At 41.7% G+C, this 17,816-nt stretch overlaps 1 protein-coding gene across 1 annotated transcript; it reads right to left on the bottom strand.

The window, feature by feature from the left end:
- Positions 1 to 1,170: 1,170 nt before the first annotated feature.
- On the bottom strand, positions 1,171 to 17,783 carry WHAMM (WASP homolog associated with actin, golgi membranes and microtubules). Its single transcript, XM_019743485.3, has 10 exons — positions 17,175 to 17,783; positions 16,040 to 16,213; positions 13,828 to 13,978; positions 12,295 to 12,464; positions 11,489 to 11,654; positions 8,852 to 9,039; positions 7,885 to 7,971; positions 7,556 to 7,651; positions 4,049 to 4,631; positions 1,171 to 2,020 (listed from the first exon to the last, which is right to left on the bottom strand). The coding sequence occupies exons 1-10, from the start codon at positions 17,781 to 17,783 to the stop codon at positions 1,710 to 1,712; spliced, it is 2,535 nt and encodes an 844-aa protein (XP_019599044.3). The 3' UTR covers positions 1,171 to 1,709.
- Positions 17,784 to 17,816: the final 33 nt, after the last annotated feature.

Genomic DNA, 17,816 nt, shown 5'->3' with positions numbered 1-17,816 from the left:
CCCGTAGCCAGGGCTGTGGGAGGCAGTGTGACTAGAGTCTAGGACAAAGTGGCCGCACAGGAGAAAAGGGGTCAGGGGAGACTTGGGAGAGGAGGAAACCACGGGGTTGGCGGAAGGATGGTGTGGATTTGCCAGGACCTGGGGACAGAGGACTGAGGGCATCCCAAGCACTTCTGCTTAAGAGAGCAGGGCCATTCGGGGCAGGCAGCAAGCGGCTGGATATTGCTGGAGTAAAACCTGGGGAAGGGGCCGGGTAGGGCCTGCCTGGGGACAGCAGCCAGGTCTCAGGGTGGGGCCACCGCGCTGAGGCACCAGTGCTCACCGTCACGGCCGGCTGGAGAGCAGCAAGGATTGGCAGCACTGCAGAGGGCAGATGGGAGAGGTCTGAACCCAGACAATGGGACACAGACTGGCCCCTCCCCTTGGCGCTGAATTCCCCAAGGCCAGAGTCTGGACTGACTGCAAGGCTTGGCTAGAAAAGAAGGGGAAGGGAGACATGAGGGAGAGAATGTTCCAGAGAGGGAGAAGTCTTGAGACACAATTGGGAGAGAAGTTTTAATCAGGAGAACTCTTTTGAAAAGGATCTTTTTTTTTAAGGGTCTCATCTTTGGCAGCCCTTAGAAAGCAATTCTGAGAATTTCCCAAGCCTGAATGAGCTCACTGGTTCACAATACTGAATTTACAATAATGAAAGTAAAAATAATAGCTAACTGTAAAATACACATTTTGATTTTGCTGTTTTTTAAAATATCACATTCTTTCCAGAGAAATACCTTAGGGCTAAGCTTGGCCTGTCTGTGGTGGGGACGGAGGCCAGGGGCACACCACGTGACCTGCCTCTGGGATTTGGAACAGAAGCCCAGCGTCATTTCGTTTTGTGGAAACCCAGAATTGTCATGGCCCCGTGAGGGATATGAGGTTAGTGGGAAACTGGGCGATTGGAGAAATGTATATTCTGCTGTTTATCGGTCCCTTCTCCTTTCCTAATTTCAACACAAAGCAAGGAGGGGAAGGGAGACCAGCAATGGGACTTCAGTTTTGAAGGGAACACTTTCCCCTTAGCATTTGCTTAAACGTTTAGCTAAAATCTTATTAAAAACTTTAACACACACAGGAAAGGCTGTGCTTTTCATCAGTTAAGATTTCATTTCCTCATGAACGACACAGATGCATTATAAATAGTTTTTTATTATGACTTTATAGAATGCTCAATACATAAAATACATTTCATTTAAAATATTTAAAAGAATTCCTGAATATGAGCAATGCATTCTGGTTATTGCTATTATAATGTTCACATTCAAACCTTTAAATCTGAGGAAAGCACTACTGCACACACACAGGACACGGTCAGTAGTCTAAGAGTGCTGTTTACCATATGTCATCGGAGTGTAAACGTTTTTCAGAATAAGGGAATGATTCTAGAACATCCACGGTGAAAAAGAAATACTATCCTCTTATGCCAGCAATACTTAGTGCCAGTCTTAGATTCCCAGCTACGGTTCAGTGTGTGACAGTCACCACATCTGTACTTCCCTGGTTTTAAGAGCCACAACATTAAACGAAAGCTGCGACATCACACACACAGCCTTGCATCTCCCAGGCGTTGTGTGGCCGGTCTGCCCTGTTCACATACTTTCCAGAACGAGCCTGGGGCCTCGGTGCCTTCCTGCCAGCACACTGCATGGCCCTTGGCCTTGGAGAAGGGCTCAGCGGTCCCAGTCGCTGAGGCCCTGCCCATCGCTGTCCTCTTCCTCCTCCTCGTCCTCCTCGTCTGAGTCAGCAGACACCCTCTTGATTCTCTGGAGCGCCGCCTTGATGCTACTCTCCAGGTCGCTGGTTGGTTTACTGCTGGGGCTCAGGTCACGGTTGGGGTGAACTTTCTTCAGTTTGACGCCCTGCCTTATGGCAGCCAGAATGTGCTCGTTGACTGAGGTGCGGGGAGGGGCCGAGGGCACGTCCACTTTCTGGAGTGGGGCTCTGTCACGCCTCAAGGAGGCCAACACCTCATCCATAGATCCTGAAATTGAGTAAACAGAGCATGTACTGTCAACAAGTCAGACATTTGTGGACTAGGTCAAGGTGTTAAGTCACACATCAGTTAACACCATGATTGAAACAAAGAACCATCCTTTCTGTAAACAGATGTTTGGGTTATTTGCTAGCAAGACCAACCAGAAGCTCCCTGTGTGGATCCAGCATAGTGGAATCCCTGACGTTTTATCTTGACCACTTTCTTCCCGCCCCAGCAACTCACAGGCACAGCTGTGCACACCTTTGGTTAGAATGGCTGTTTTTCAAGACACAGATGTTGTGATATTTCCGTGTGATCCTGAAAAGAGTGACAGATGCCTGGGGCATAAAGACTGTGATCCCACGTGTATGACAGATACCTCTGACACTGCGTTGCCTCCATGTCCCTTGCCACTTTAAAAACTCTTTTTAAAAAACATACCCTGCTGTATCTCTCCAGCTTCAGTCTCAGGTATTAGTGATGACTGATGAGTCAAGTATGACAGTGAGGTGAGTAGGTTTCCACACATGAAAAGGCTTCAAGGACAACTTTCATCAGTAGCTCAATGAACCTGGCAGGGGTGGCACTGGCACGTCCCTCTGTATATAGTGTGTTTAATTCCACCCACGGTACCCTGAGGTAACTTACACTCTCTGTTCTTGAGGGTGTGAAATGCTGTCAAAACACAAATTAGAGTTTCGAGGCCGTGGTGAAGAGAAGCTCTTTTTCACTCTGGCACGCGGAGACCCCTGGAGGGCACGGCTGTGGGCACAGGTTCAGAGATCTCCCAGGTAAGGCTTCAAGATGAAGCCTTCTCATTCAGGACTGAAGGCCAGGCTATGGCTAACAAAATACTACTTCACTTTGGACTCGAACCTATAACCTGTTAGGACCTATAACCTCTTAGGAGGACGATACCCTCCTAAGAGGAAGAAGACAGTTGCACAGTTTGGTACTAGTTCACACTTTCTTCTTCTCAGTGGGAGAGGCAGTGTGTGGGAGTTGAAGAGGGCTCTCCCACACTGTGCCCTAGACCCAGGCTGGAATGGGGCGCCTCCCAAGGATCTGCCCACAGCTGGACTGCGAGCTAGGCATCGGCACGCACGCTCTCCGTGTTGCACACGCCATGGACGTGGGCTTCCACCGGACAGTGTGGACATTTTCATTTGCACCTGTTCTACGTACAGTGAAACCTGAGCTCAAATAACCACAATACTCAATTATCCAGAACGACAGTTTGGAACCGTTACATTTCTATTCATATGACCTGTCGCAGTACCTGTGCATGTTCTAGCTGGAGGCATTCACACATAGTCTTAAAAACAAGTGTACACAGCATTTTGCTAGGATTTATCTAACACACTCGTGTGTACACACACACACACACACACACACACACACCCAAAGGCTTTGAGTCTTGGCAGATTTAAGCCAGTGTCCTCAATAGTTGATGTCTAAACCATAATGAGAACTATAGACCTCATTAAACAAAGAAATATTCAAGTGTATTCAGTATACTGTATTTGGAAAGGCAAAAAGTGGTCCATTGTTGTTGTTTTTTACCACTTTAGAAAGATTTCCCACAGTAAGGTTCCTCAGTCCACTGCTCAGTCTGTAAGAACAGCCTTACATATTCCGACTATTATTCCTCTGCAATAATTCCCAACCAATCTTCTGCTTAAGATACAAGTTAATTCTGTAAAAGACTCAGATGGAGCAGGAAGCGTGATTCAAAGCAACACAATCAGACACTAAAGTCTGAAACAGGTTGAGTCTTTGACAGCTTGAGGGATCCCTGGTCATGTGACCATGAAATGTATCGAGATGGTTTCTTCAAGATGAGTTAGCATTTCTCAAACCCTGATTTAGGCTATGCTAACTTTGCACTAAAAGAGTAATATTTAAGGTAGCAAATACTGGGATATTTTAAGATTACAGAGAATTCTGAAACAGATGTTGATTTGAAGACGATGGCTTCTAAAGCCCAACCGCTCAACACCCCATGGGGAGCAGGGACAGATTCCGGCGGATTACCTGGGCGTTTAAAACTGTCTGAGGAATCACGCGGTCCTTCAGCAGGCGATTCAGACACTAGAGGAAGTGGCTGATCATCTTTTACGGAAGTCCTGACATGTAAATTCCAATGATTTGCAGATTGAGAAGACAAGGACAAGGCTGGGAGGGGTGGCGGTGGTGGCGGTGGTGGTGGTGGCGGTGGTGGTGGTGGTGGTGGCGGTGGTGGTGGCGGCGGCGGCGGTGGTGGTGGTGGTGGTGGTGGTGGTGGTGGTGGTGGCGGCGGCGGCGGCGGCGGGGGCGGAGGGGGAGGGGCAGGAGGTTGTGTCGGTAGTGACAATTCCTCACTGGATCTGGAGTGTGCCTGGTCACCAGCTGGAACAAAAATCTGGGCGGGGATACCTCCAGGACAGTCCTGAAACTCGGAGGTTTTCACGTGACTAACTTCCGGCAAGGGAGCACTTCTGGTTTTCCTGGCGGACGGAGGGATTACCGCCTTCCTCTGAGAAGCTGGCAAGGAGGTCCGCTGGGAGAGTCTACCTGGCAGGTGTGGAGCCTCCAGTTCTGAGCAAGAGGCCTTTGGTACAGACCGACCTGGACATCTCTGAAAATGGAAAACTGTTGTGAGAAACGTGCCACAAAGGCAAATCATCAAAATGCTGGAACTTTCGATAAACAAATGAACACTGAAGATTTCTGTTCCTGAATTGTTCTGATTCACAAAGTGGCTCCTTCTCAGTTTATACAGCCACCTTTACCACTAAATCTGTATTAAAGAATAAACATTTATATCCATTGATATAATACTTTCTCTGTAATAAAACAGATATGAAAGGATACGTATAAAAATATTCATCATAATATTTTTAGTATTAAAAATCATAAACTCTAAATATCAACAATAGTTGAATTACAGTGAATTTATTTAAAATATTAGGCAGCCATGAAAAATCATAAATGGTACAAAGTCTGAAACATCCTGAAAAAATATAGATGATACAGTGTTATATTTATAACCATGCAAAAAACATATCTATGAAAAATGCCTGCAGAGTGGACCTCAAAGTAACAGGTAGAACAGGAATTGTGGATGTTTCTTTTCGCTAATTTTTAGACTTAAATTTTAGAATTTAGAAATGTAAATTTAAAAAGTTCTGGTCTCTCCAGTATTTGATAAAGAAATCCCTAACCTAACAAAGAACTAATTTTGGGGGTGGGGGGTGTCCCTAAAGAAGACATTGATTAGCCAATAAAACACATAAAATAATACTATGCAGCCATTAACATGAACTAGATCTATATATATATATATATATATATATATATATATATATATATAGACACAATACATATATATATATATGTATATATATATATATATATATATATATATATATATATGGACACAATACATCTCAACACGTGATTTAAGTGAAAAGAGAAACTGGCAAAGGATGTATACAATATGATACTTCTATTGTAGATGTAAACCAAAAACACACACCAAACTTAAAACACTGAAGTTTGTGTTAAATGTAAACTTAAAACACTGAAGTTTAAGTGTAAACTTAAAACACACAAAAGCGTAATTCGTGATAAACTCAGAGTACTTCTGTCTCTCCCACATCTGTTGTTTTCAGAAAAAATAGCAAAGCAGTGGCCGCAAGCTCCCAACCTCACTGATGTAGCCGCCGTCCAGCCCCTTTCTGTTACAGAGCAGGCCAGTAGAACAGAATCCCAGAAACTCTGGCCAGAATCCAGGGCTCATCATGCCATCCCTGATGTCGGGGAGCCCCAACCAGCAAGGAGCCCCTCCTTCATCCCACAGCAGCAGGTTGCTGTGACTCCGGCCTGCTGAGTTCTACGTGACATTGCTGGGCAGACTGCCTCCCTGAGGCTCGCCCAGGACCAATGAAATCTTTCACCTCCTCACAGCCTTTCAGGTATGTAAGGAAAACTTGTCTGGGCTCCACAAGTATCTTATATCACATGACTTCATTTCCGGCCTTCTCCCTCTCCTACTTCCTTCCTTCCAAATATGCTCAAAGGGGACGGAATTCTCTCAGTCTACAAAGGATGCTTCTGTTCCTTTTGAAAAACTCATAAGCTTTTCTTCAGCTTTATCCCAAGTGATTCACATTAAACTGAAGGAAACTAAATTCTCAAGGTTCTTTTCCCTACATTTAAATCACACACACGCACACGCACACGCACACTCCTTCCTACCACCCCCTGTGAAGTATATTTTTGGACCAAAAAACCTGCAACTTAAACCAATTTGAGATCAACCTGTTAGGTTTTTTTTTTTAACTCATTGTTCCACTTTGCTGAGCGCTTAGGCGGCCTGATTCTGTCACTTGCCATCTGTCTATCCTCCCACCTTCATACCATCTCTGTTTGAAAGTTGATCACTAATCTATCTGACTGGTTCGGGGCTAAGGAGCTGGACTTGGCCTCGGGAGTCCCTTCCTCCGTGCTGACCCCACTGCACGCAGGTCCTCTACTGACTGACCGCTCCCGTGCTCTGCGTCCAGCTGGTGTTCCTGTCGCTCCCTCCACTGCGTTCTTCCTGCTTCCATTCATGCCCAGGCCCCAGTCCAGGACGAGAAACTTAGAATCCCTGGAAGTGGGGTCTGGCATTAGGACTTTTAGAGGATCCCCAGATGATTGTGATGTGCTGCCCGGGCAGGAGAATCTGGGCTATGGCTCTGGAGTGAGAGACCCCGCTCTGTATAACCCCGTGGAAACCTTGCTTACTCACCTGTAAAGTGGGTGACAGTAGCTCAGGAGGTTGTTTTAAAAATGAAAGGAGAATGACTCTAAGTACCTAGGCAAGGAGACTGGGATACAGAAGGGGGGACACTTGGTGACGGTCATAGTAGGATCAGAAAACAAGATGAGGGCCGTACGTCATGACTTCTCCCTCCAGTGGCTTGTTATCACACAGCACACCTTCCGCACCTTATTCCAGAGGCTCGTCTGGAGTGAGTGGTTTGCTCTTTGCGGCACCAATGAACTTGGGTCTTTGTGAAGATGTGTGTGGAAATGTGTGATGAGAACCGGTTTATGTTTTATATTCGAAAGTTTAATGTTATTTTTAAATAAGTAACTATTTGCTTTTTTAAAAAAAAAAACCTATTTACTTTTAACGGAGCACTTAACAATACTTACGTCACAGTGTTTCTTTGACTTCATTTTAAAGAATTCTTTATTGCAAATGAGGAAGAGGCCAGCTTAAATTGAGGGCAGTTTAACTATTTTCCATTTTCCCTGCTGGTCAACATCATGGTGGGCAGAGCTAGCACCCCTCGGGAGGGGACAGCAGGAACCCTAGCATGTGGCAATGTCAAAATATCTTGGTAGTCTAATATTTTTGGCTTTTATCAATATACTAAAAATAGCGGCATTTGGGGAACATTTTGTGTTCCAAATGATCTGTTCATAACACTTCATACTTTCTCTGAGGATGGGCGATCTTCACTTATATCTGCAGAAAATGTAGGCGAGGTGATTATTTCTGGAACTTACCTCTTTAAATGCTCTCAATCGTTGCAGGGTTTTTTGGCGTTCTTGGTTTATCCATTCTTTTTTCTTTTTTTCTTCTTCTTTGATCTTGTCTCTTTTCTATATTTAAACAAACACATTTGTAAATTCCTCAAAACAAAAGTCTTGAAAGAGAAAGGGGCTGTACCCGACATCACATCCCCCTGACCACCATCAAGTCTGCTCCCCAGACTGCAGTCTCCCCCGGATCGAGGCTGACAGCTGCAGGTCCAGGGCAGGAGCTCCAATGTCCATAAACTTAAGCCAGGGGGCCATATGATGCAAATCTAAAACATTTTTCTTTAATTACTCACCATCTGAATACTATGATGCTGATGAAAATATTTTATACTTTCTTTAGCCTGCTGCAATCGGAGCCGATGATTTTCTTTGCATTGATCCTGTTGGAATAATATTTTAATATTACCATGGGCTATAGCATAAAAGGTTAAAAGAAGAAAGCACTGCCTTTGGGGTGCTGTGTGAGGCACTCGTGAATAGGAGTTTCTGCAGTGGCTCAATGGTACTGCCACCTCCTCAGCCATGTGATGAGGGCTGCTGGGTGCTTGTAGGAATCAGTTGTTCCTGACCAGAGGGCCACAGCTATGATTTAGTGCTTTAGGAGATGAAAAAGCTAATTCTCCAACCAAAGGGAAATGAAAGGACACAAAGGAGTCCCCATTCTTAAATGGGATGTGTCCTAAGAATGAATGCTGTTGTTTTAACACGTTACAAATAGTAATTATATTTCCAAACATACCTACATAAACATATCCAACCTATAAACACCTGAAAAATTATATTGAAAACTGTATTTCAACTATGCTTAACCATTCTTAGCATGTTAACTTTTTATTATGGAGTTTTTAAAAATTAAGGAAAAAACAAATATGAGGATTGAAATGAGCTAAATTTTTTTTGACAGATTTTATCACCAACAATTTACACTAAATTTTAGAATTTAGTATAGCTGATTATTAGAAGTTTCTACTTATTGTGACTTTTAAAATACCTGTGTATGTAATAGGCAGTCAACACATAGTTATTGAATGAATGAATTAAAATCTAGAGATTATGGTGAATCCTTAAATCCCAAGGAAACAAAGTTTCGTTTTAAGAAAAACGTTTAAATGTATTTTAATTGTAGCCACTGTTATCCATATAAACACAAAAAAAATTAATCACTGGGTTGGTAAAGCCTTATTTTCAATACCTCTTTAATTTTCATGAAAGAAGAGATCCCAGGAAGGGGACAGAAAGCAAGCTGCCCTGGGCGCCCACCTTTCTGTTCCTGAGATGGGCTCTTCTAGCGCAGATCCTGCCCCGTTTGCTCTCCAGCTGCTGGCACCGCCGGCTGAGCTCCTTCACCTCCAAATTCCTATCATCCTGTAGCCCCGTTACTCGGTCAATGACTTTAAGTTCCTCTGGACTTTCACACGGATCATAATAGACAACTTCATCCTGTTTATCTAGAAACATATTAATGATTTGTAAAGACATGTTTTATTATAAAAATGCATAAAATTTTTAAATGTAAGGAAAGTAAAGAACATGTGTAATCCCACCGTCCAGGGAGAACCACTATTAACAATTATGTGTGTGTGTCTGTGTTACACGCACAACTTACATAGCTACACATATCAATAAACAGAATTCTAAGAGAACAGTTTCTATGTGATGGAAATAAAATTTAATGGCAACACAGTATTCTCTAATTCAAACATGCTGTTGTTAGAATATTCCAATGTTCCATTATTATCAATTTCATTGTGATGGACTTCTCTGAATAGAGATCTGTGTGTACATTTTTTTATTACTTCCTTAGCAGATGAATATCGAACACTCTCGATAACTACCGTCAAATGGCACTCCAGAAAGGCAACTTACATGCTACCAGCAATATATTGTGTAAGCTGCCTTGATGATATTTAATATTCATTACATATTGATTTTTTTAAAATGTATGCTAATTGTAACAAATTCAAGGCCTACAGAATTATAGAATACAGAAAGAGAAATTTTCTTCTTCTTGCCCCAAACCTTTGGGACCTCAATCCAGAGGAAAATATTATCAACAATGTGGCATGCATCCTTCCAAATTAACTTTTTCTTAATAGAATTTTTTCCTAAATTTGTAAAATGCTTATAACTTCAAACTACTGCAAAATTTTTTGAAAACCTAGGATTAAATTAAATGTTCAGGATCTATATGAAGAAAATTATTAAACTTGGAGGAACTTTAGGGAAAAAAATATTTAAGTACATGGAGAGACATACCATGTTCTTGGATGGGAAGATTCAAAATTGCAAAGACAACAATTCTCCCCAAATTAATCTCTAATTTTAAGCACAATCCCAATAAAAATTCCAACGAGTTTTTTTTTTTTTTTGAACTTGTCAAAATGATTCTAAAAGTTCATCTGGAAGGATAAAGAAATGAGAACACTTCAGAAAACTTGTGGAAAAGTAGTGAGAGAGATACATGCTTTCCCAGATAAATAAGTGTACCTCCAAGATACAATAATGGGAACAGTTTGGTACCAGTACCAGAAGCCATTCACAAATCTATGAAAGAAAATAACAATGTTCATAAATAGATCAAAATAAATATAGTAATTCTGGATATGAGACAGGTAGCAAGTCAAAACAGTAGGGGAAATTGTTTTCAAAATCGGTCATTGGGACTGCTAACAAATTGGTGGGGAAAAGTTAGATTCCTACCCCACATCAAAATAAATTTCACATGGATTAAAGAGCTAACTGTTCTTTTAAAAATCATAAAAATATGTAAAGTACTGATATAATTACAGGATGAGGAGGATTTTAGCAGGTGTAACACCCAAAGCAGAAAATTGATGTGACTTCATAACAGTTAAATATTTCTTCTGCAAGGCAAGGAAAAGCAAATGACAGGGAGAATTTATTTGCAACATACAGCAAAAAATAATGTCCTTAATATGGAAACAGAACATTCCAAAGAATAATGGACAAAGACCATGAATAGACACTTAATAAGAAAAATACAAATGGCCAGTAAATATACAAAATTGTGTTCAATATCCCTTATAACTGAATAAATGAAAATTAGAAGATGTTTTTTTTTGGGGTATCAAGTAGGCAAGAATTTAAAAGAATGGTAAAAGTATGGGGAAACAGATATTTTCATAAACTGCTGATGGGAATGTCATTTTGTATAACCTATCTGGAGGCCCACTGCAGTATGAAATTTAGAACTTAAAAAATAATAGAGGTGAGAAAAAAATGTTTACCAAAATGATTGTTGTGTTGTTTTAACAGATATGTGTCAAATGTAAATTTTTTACTGTCCTTGATCCAATGATTCCATCTTTAGAATATTTATTCCAAGGAAATCATCTGTCCTACACACAAAGACATGTGTAAAGAAAGGACCATTTTTCACTGCACTGCTGTTCACAACCGTGAAAAACTGAAAATCATGGTTGGTACATCCATATAATAGAATACTGTGCAGCCATTAAAATTTTTGAAGATTTCATTACTCATTGAAATGGAAAGATGCTTATTACGTATTAAAGGAAAACGAGGATACTGAAGTGATATATTAGTTTAAAAATTGATAGATACCTTTTTTTAAAAATCTTTTAAAAATTTATAGATATTTATATAGACATCAGGCTACAAAGCTAATCAGCAAATTATTATCACTAAGCATCACTAGATGATGGAACTGGGGTAATAGCAGTTTTCCTTCCTTTATTTTGCTGAGTGTTTAACAATGAATGTATTATTTGAATAATAAAAATACTGAAGGGAAACTTTATTTAGGAAATCTCAGTAGATGTTTTAGACAATTTATAAGAAGTAATTGATAATATGGTCTGTATTGTCTTGAATGTGTAATTGAAACATTAATATATATTTAAATATAAATTTTACCTTTTATAACTCTTTTAATAGAGTCCAACTGTGTAGTAAGTAGTATTTCTTCATATTTTAATATCTGCAATTTAACTTCATATAGTTCTAGTTGAACTTCATAATACTGTATTTCTAATTCATCTACAACATCTACATTTTTTTCTTGTTCTGGAAGATTTTCCATCTTGTTTTCATGAAAAAAAAAAAAGAGCAAGTTAAAATAATTATTATTGTTAAAAGCAAACTGTAGAAGCATCTGAGCTATTTCCAATTCCTTGCTCAATACCAATCATAAAAAAAGCAAATGGAGAATAAATATTCTTCCATTTCATTTAATGAAACAAAAGTGCCCTATGCAACATTTTTTTACAAATACTTTATCTCATCCTTAAAACATATGAAAATATTTAGGCTTTGAGAAAAATCAATGGCAGTGAGGTCTTTACAGTGTTTTTCTGCTTTCAAGTCATAACATTACAGGAAAAAATTTACGTGACCATGATCCTAAAGCATCTCTGATTGTCCTAAAGTTGTGCTGAAAACATTGCTTGACATTGAAAATATTCATTGACTTTAGAGTATAGTACCCATTTCAGTACAGAGTTCAATGTTGTTATCAAGTGAATCCTACAATATAATACTTCAAAGCCACTCTTGAGCAAAGTGTAACTTTATGGCCAATCTTCCTTCGTCTAAATTCTCACCTGCTAGAAGATAGTGTTGGAATAAGTGAAGAAAGGAACCTCTTTAACAATGGCTGGAGGGAAGATGAGATCTAAAGTCAGTGTATTTCTAAAACAAAGTTACCTTAGTCTTTGCCTTACCTTTCCCTGAATTTCAGCTCTTTTGTGATTTAAACACAGCTCTTTGGCTCTCATGAGCTGCAGCGACTCCCGGGCTAACATCAGCTGGAGTCTTTCTAACCTTGGGGTTGCTGTGGCCCAGGCAGCCTGGCCAAATCTCTTCTCATCCTGTTCCATTTGTTTCTGCATTCCTGTCGGATTATAATGGAAACATTTATCCTGACCTAATTCTTTTATTGCTTCCCGTGTTACCTGTGAAATATCCTTTTTAAAAGAAAATGTATTTTAATGACTTTTTTTTATTATCACAAACAAAAATAATACGTCGTCCTTAGTATAAAATTTTACATATTTCATTTTTTTAAGAAAGAGGAAAATAATCATGAATCTCACCTACTTGCAACTGCTTCTTACATTTTGCTGCATATACTTCTAGACTGTTTCTATATCTAGCCAGACAGACAGGGTTATATAGATAGTTTGACCAAAAGAAAAGAAAACCCAAAAAACCCACAAGATAATCATTCTTCTCTATATATTGTTTATTTCACTTAATATATGTAATTCATATAATTTTATGAATGAATTCCTGCCATTCATAAAAATAAAGACAGAGAAGCATGCTTAGTAGCTACTGTGTTTCCCCGAAAATAAGACCTAGCCGGACAATCAGCTCTAATTCAGCTTTTGGAGCAAAAATTAATATAAGACCGGGTCTTATTTTACTGTAATATAAGACTGGGTCTTTATAATATAATATAAATATTATAATATAATATATACAATAAATATAATATAATATACAATACCGAGTATAATATAATACTGGTCTTATAGTAATTTTTGCTCCAAAAGACGCATTAGAGCTGATTGTCCAGCGAGGTTCTATTTGGGGGAAACACGGCACATGGTATTGTTTCATGAATACTATAATTTAACAAACTGGTTGACAGACAAGAACTTGTTTCGTCTTTGGAACTGCCATGGACAATGATTGGAGACACGACGAACTTCCTTCCCCCAGCCCACACGGCCCCCCAATCTCGTCCTCCTGTCTTGCCTGCACTCCCCCAGTCAGCCCCGCCCGATTCTCTACACTCTGCTCCAAGTCCTGCGCCTTTCTCTAAGTTTCTCACACTTGCCAAGCTCCCTCAAGCCAGAGGGCTCGGTAAATGCTATTCGTTCTGCCTGGAACACTCTTCCCTCACCTTCTTGCTCTCTCAACTTCTATTTACGCTTCAGACATCAGGGCAAATGCCACTTCTCAGGGGCCCTGGCTGACCACTCTGATGGAGCCTCATGTCTCTCTCAGGCTCTCAGAGTCCCGTGTTTCTCTTCTCATGTGGCTCGTTGCCACTGCCATTTCCCTGTGTGTTTGTATGAATGTGTCACTAAGATTATCTCCCCTCAACAGACTGGACAGTGTCTGTTTCTGATTATCCTTACACTGAATCCCCAGGACCTAGTTAGTGCCTGGTACTAAAGAGACAGTCAAATGATTTTTTAATAAAATGAAAATTACATGTACCTTCGTGCAGTATTTTAAATTATTACCTGCTAATGCTTTCACTGTTTCTCTAAAATAATTCACAGTAATATCCTGAATAGAGACTATAGCTTCTTCAGCCCGTCTAGTCCATTCCTGGGCTTCCTTCTGCAAGGCCACTATCCTTTTAGGACCTAGGTCATCTTCATCCAAGGATTTCTATAGAAAGGGGAAAATTGTATGAGGAAGAAAGAATGGTAATGTACAGCCATTAGGAAATTGAAAGCAAACTGGTCAAGTGGATTATTTCAACTACTTTTATTACTACTACTTAGTCAATAACATTTCATTCATTCAGCAATTCCTTACTGAGAATGAGTACAGCTCTAAGTTGGGTACGCCCTGGAAGACAAAGGGATACTCTGGGACATAAAGAAAAAAATAAACACCTACTTTTCCTTTGCATTACTAGAGTAACTCTTTCTAGAGACGAATGCTGTCACGTTATGTTTCTCTATTAATAATCACACATAATTGTGGAAATGAGATCTCTGTTATTCAACAGTCAACAGGAGTCCTGACACACAGCACTCAAGTGTTAGCAGTTACTGTGGTTTTGTTTACGGACATGGCAGGAAGCTTTTCAATGCCATGATTCTTTGCACAAATAATACAATAACCTGAAAGACAGTAAAAGCTATACATTCATGACTAGGACATGTACCGTGTCATCCAGCATCCAATTCTTCTGCAAAGCTAGTAATATAAGACATATACCCGGGTTCAACATTAGGGATATGTAAATCCAAACTATAGTGAGGTACCCCTTCACATCCACTCCCATGGTTGTCATCAAAAAGACAGAATAACAAGTGTTGGTGATGACGTGGACAAACGGGAACCCTCATTTACTGCTGGTGGGAATGTCAAGTTGGGCATTTGCTTTGGAGAACAGTCTGCAGTTCGTTTAAAAGTTTAAGCATAGAGTTACCTTATGACCTAGCAATTCCACTGGTAGGTATATATCCAAGAGAAATGAAAACATATGTCCACATAGAAACGTGTACACAAATGTTCATAGCAGCATTATTCATAATGGCCAAAAAGGGGAAATAACCCAAATGTCCATCAACTGCTAAGTGGATAAGTAAAATGTACTGTATCCATATAGTGAATACTTGGCAGTACAAAAACATGAAAGTCAGATACCTACTATAACATGCATGGACCTTGAAAGCATGCTACATGAAAGGAGCCAGACACAAAGGACCACATATTGTATGAGTTCATACAACGTGAAATATCCAGAATAGGGAAATCCGCAGATGCAAGAAAGTATAGCCTGGTAGTTACCTCGGGTTGCGGGGGAATGGGGAATGGGGAATGACTACTAATGGGTATGGAGTTTCTTTTTGGGCTGATGAAAATATTCTGGCATTAGATAGTGGTGATGGTTGCACAATTCTGACTATACTAAAACCCACTGAATTGTGCACTTTAAATTGGTGAATTGGTCTGTGAATTATATCTCAATAAAACTGTTATTTAAGAAAAGAAAATATATATACAGAAAGTGAAGATTATGCAAATAATAGACTTTCAAAATAATCAACAGAACAACTTTCTCCACAGGTTAGAGTGGCAGGAGTTTCATCAAAACACAGTGCCATTTTTACAGTACAGTGGACTCGTGGGGCTGTGAATGCATGTGGGGAAGGATGGCCCAGGGTGGGGGACAGAGATCAAGCGATCTCTCTAATGTCTTCTGATTACTGTGGAGTGAGACCAAGGAAAGCTAATGAAGCCCGCTGGGCCCTAGCTTCATTTTTAATACTGGATGAGAATGCCTGTTCTAACTAGTGTCACAGGGTTGTTCCATGGCTCAGTGAAATTAGACGGATGACAGCATTTACTAAAGTTTAAATTACCGAATTACAATTCAGAGCCTTGCTATTTAACATTTCATCTTATTTCTAAGAAATATGCATGTGTCCTTAGAGGTGGAAAATAATAAGCATCACATCAAAAAGAAGTCGTCAGCAAAGAATGTGTTTAACCTTTGAAAATCTGTGGAAATCTTAATGTAGTAAGAAGATGACCAATGTAAAATGTCTTCATTTCTTATCAATTTTTAAAAATAAAATGAACATATCTACAGTATCATCTAAACATTAAGGGTGAACCCAATGGGCAAACAGAGATTGAATCTTAAATGTGACTAAAGAAGTAATATGTGACAAACAGTAAATCTGATAAAATAAAGACATAAAGAAAACATACCAAAATATCAAGCTTACATGAAGTCGCAACTTCTCGCATATCTCTAAAGGGCTGCAGTAAATACTGGAAGAACGTGGTTGCCATGGTAACTAATTCCTGGTACACCTCATCTTCTTCTCGATAAACTTCCATTAATGCTACCATGGTGCTTGCTTTCTCATGCTCTTGAAGAATCTGGAAGGCAAAATGTAAATAAGGCTCGAATTTGGACAGTATTTAGAAGCCCACACCAAGCAAACAAAACTAAACAAAAGAAACCCTCATGTGGTAAACTTGAATACACTGGGGGAAAGCAGAGTTCAAAATTTTATCTCAACTTCGTACAAAGTACTCAGAGAAAAGGACGTGCAAGTCATCAAATACTAACTGGTTATCTCTGGGTTGTAGATTGTGGATGACACTTTTTCATCACTTTTCGATAAGTTTTGCGAGGCTGTACTCCGTTTTTAAATCTCACGAGGACGTAATAGAGTTGCGTCAAAGTGAGGCCGTCATGTAGACTCCCTCAATTCCCAAGGTTTATAGCGCCATCAAGCCCCCAGCAGAGTAGACTCATTTACAGTCACAGCAATGACTCTAGTCTCTGCAAAGCACTTCTTCTGATACTGCGCATTTATGATAAATAACTCATAGTGATAATTATAAACTCGTTTGGTAAGAATTATCCCCAGGTCAAGAGAAATAAAATCAACAGTATAGAATTTTTTTTTTTCAATAAATACATCCTTAAGTTATTCTATTTCCACCCATCTACTGAATTCTTCTCTTACGTCTCCGGTTCCTCAAAAGAATGCACTGAAAAATCATCCAGAGTAAGAATGGCCTCTTTTCCGATATAACAGCCTGCTCTGCCAATATTTTCAGTGAAAGGAGTTAAGGTCCACTCCGGCTCCCAATTGCTCCAATTTACCCTAACTCGTCCTCTCTCTGCGCCTTCCGCGCGTCTCCGCAGCTTACCCCTGGCTGCCCTCTGCAGGTGAAGGACACCTGTGACCCTGCGCCCCCTTCTCCACCTCAGACTGAGAACTTGCTCCTCCACAGCGCGAGCCTGGTTGAAGACCCCCACTCTCACCCTGGAGCCCCTCTGATGGGCCGGACACTATAGGGACAGGTGGCAGGGGGCCGGCCCGCGTACCTGGAGCAGCCGCGCGCCCGCCTCGGCCCACCGCGCGCGCAGGGCGCGCTCCCGGAAGGCGCGCGGGCTCTCGCAGTCGGGCGCGCCGCCGTCGGCCGGAAGGAGCGCATCACGCACGGCCGCGGCGCCGCAGCCGTCGGCCGCCTGGCCCAGGTAGCGCTCCAGCCGCACGCACAGCTCCTGCAGCGCCGCCTCGCCGGGGCTCGCACGCGCGGGCCACACCAGCGCCCACAGGCCCCAGACCCCGCCGCCGCCTGCTTCCAGCTCCGGCGGCAGCGGCGGGAAGCAGCGCTCCAGCGGCGGCCACAGCGCCGCCAGCTGCCGGTGCGCGCCTTGGAGCCCGGCGGCCGAGAGCAGGCCCGCCCAGCTGGGCGGGAGCGCGGGCTCGGGCTCGGGCTCAGGCTCAGGCTCAGGTGGGGACCCCCGCCGGCTCCCCTCGCGCCGCCGCCGAAGCCGCTGCGCCGTGCGGTCGTGACAGGTCACCGCGAACTTGCCCTCCTTGTCGTTCCAGGCCACGAGGAAGCGCAGCTGGTGCCGCTCGGGCTCGGCGAAGAGGTCCTCGCGGACCGGCACCCAGCCCTCTAGGCTGTCGGGCTGCTCGTCCTCCATGGCACCGGTGGTCAGCGTCCGGAGGGCTCGGCT

This window comes from Rhinolophus sinicus, chromosome 13 (assembly GCF_057876585.1).
Source record: "Rhinolophus sinicus isolate RSI-liver-muscle chromosome 13, RSI-T2T, whole genome shotgun sequence".
Classification (NCBI taxonomy): Eukaryota; Metazoa; Chordata; class Mammalia; order Chiroptera; family Rhinolophidae; genus Rhinolophus; species Rhinolophus sinicus.
This window is presented reverse-complemented; position numbering and strand designations above follow the sequence as displayed.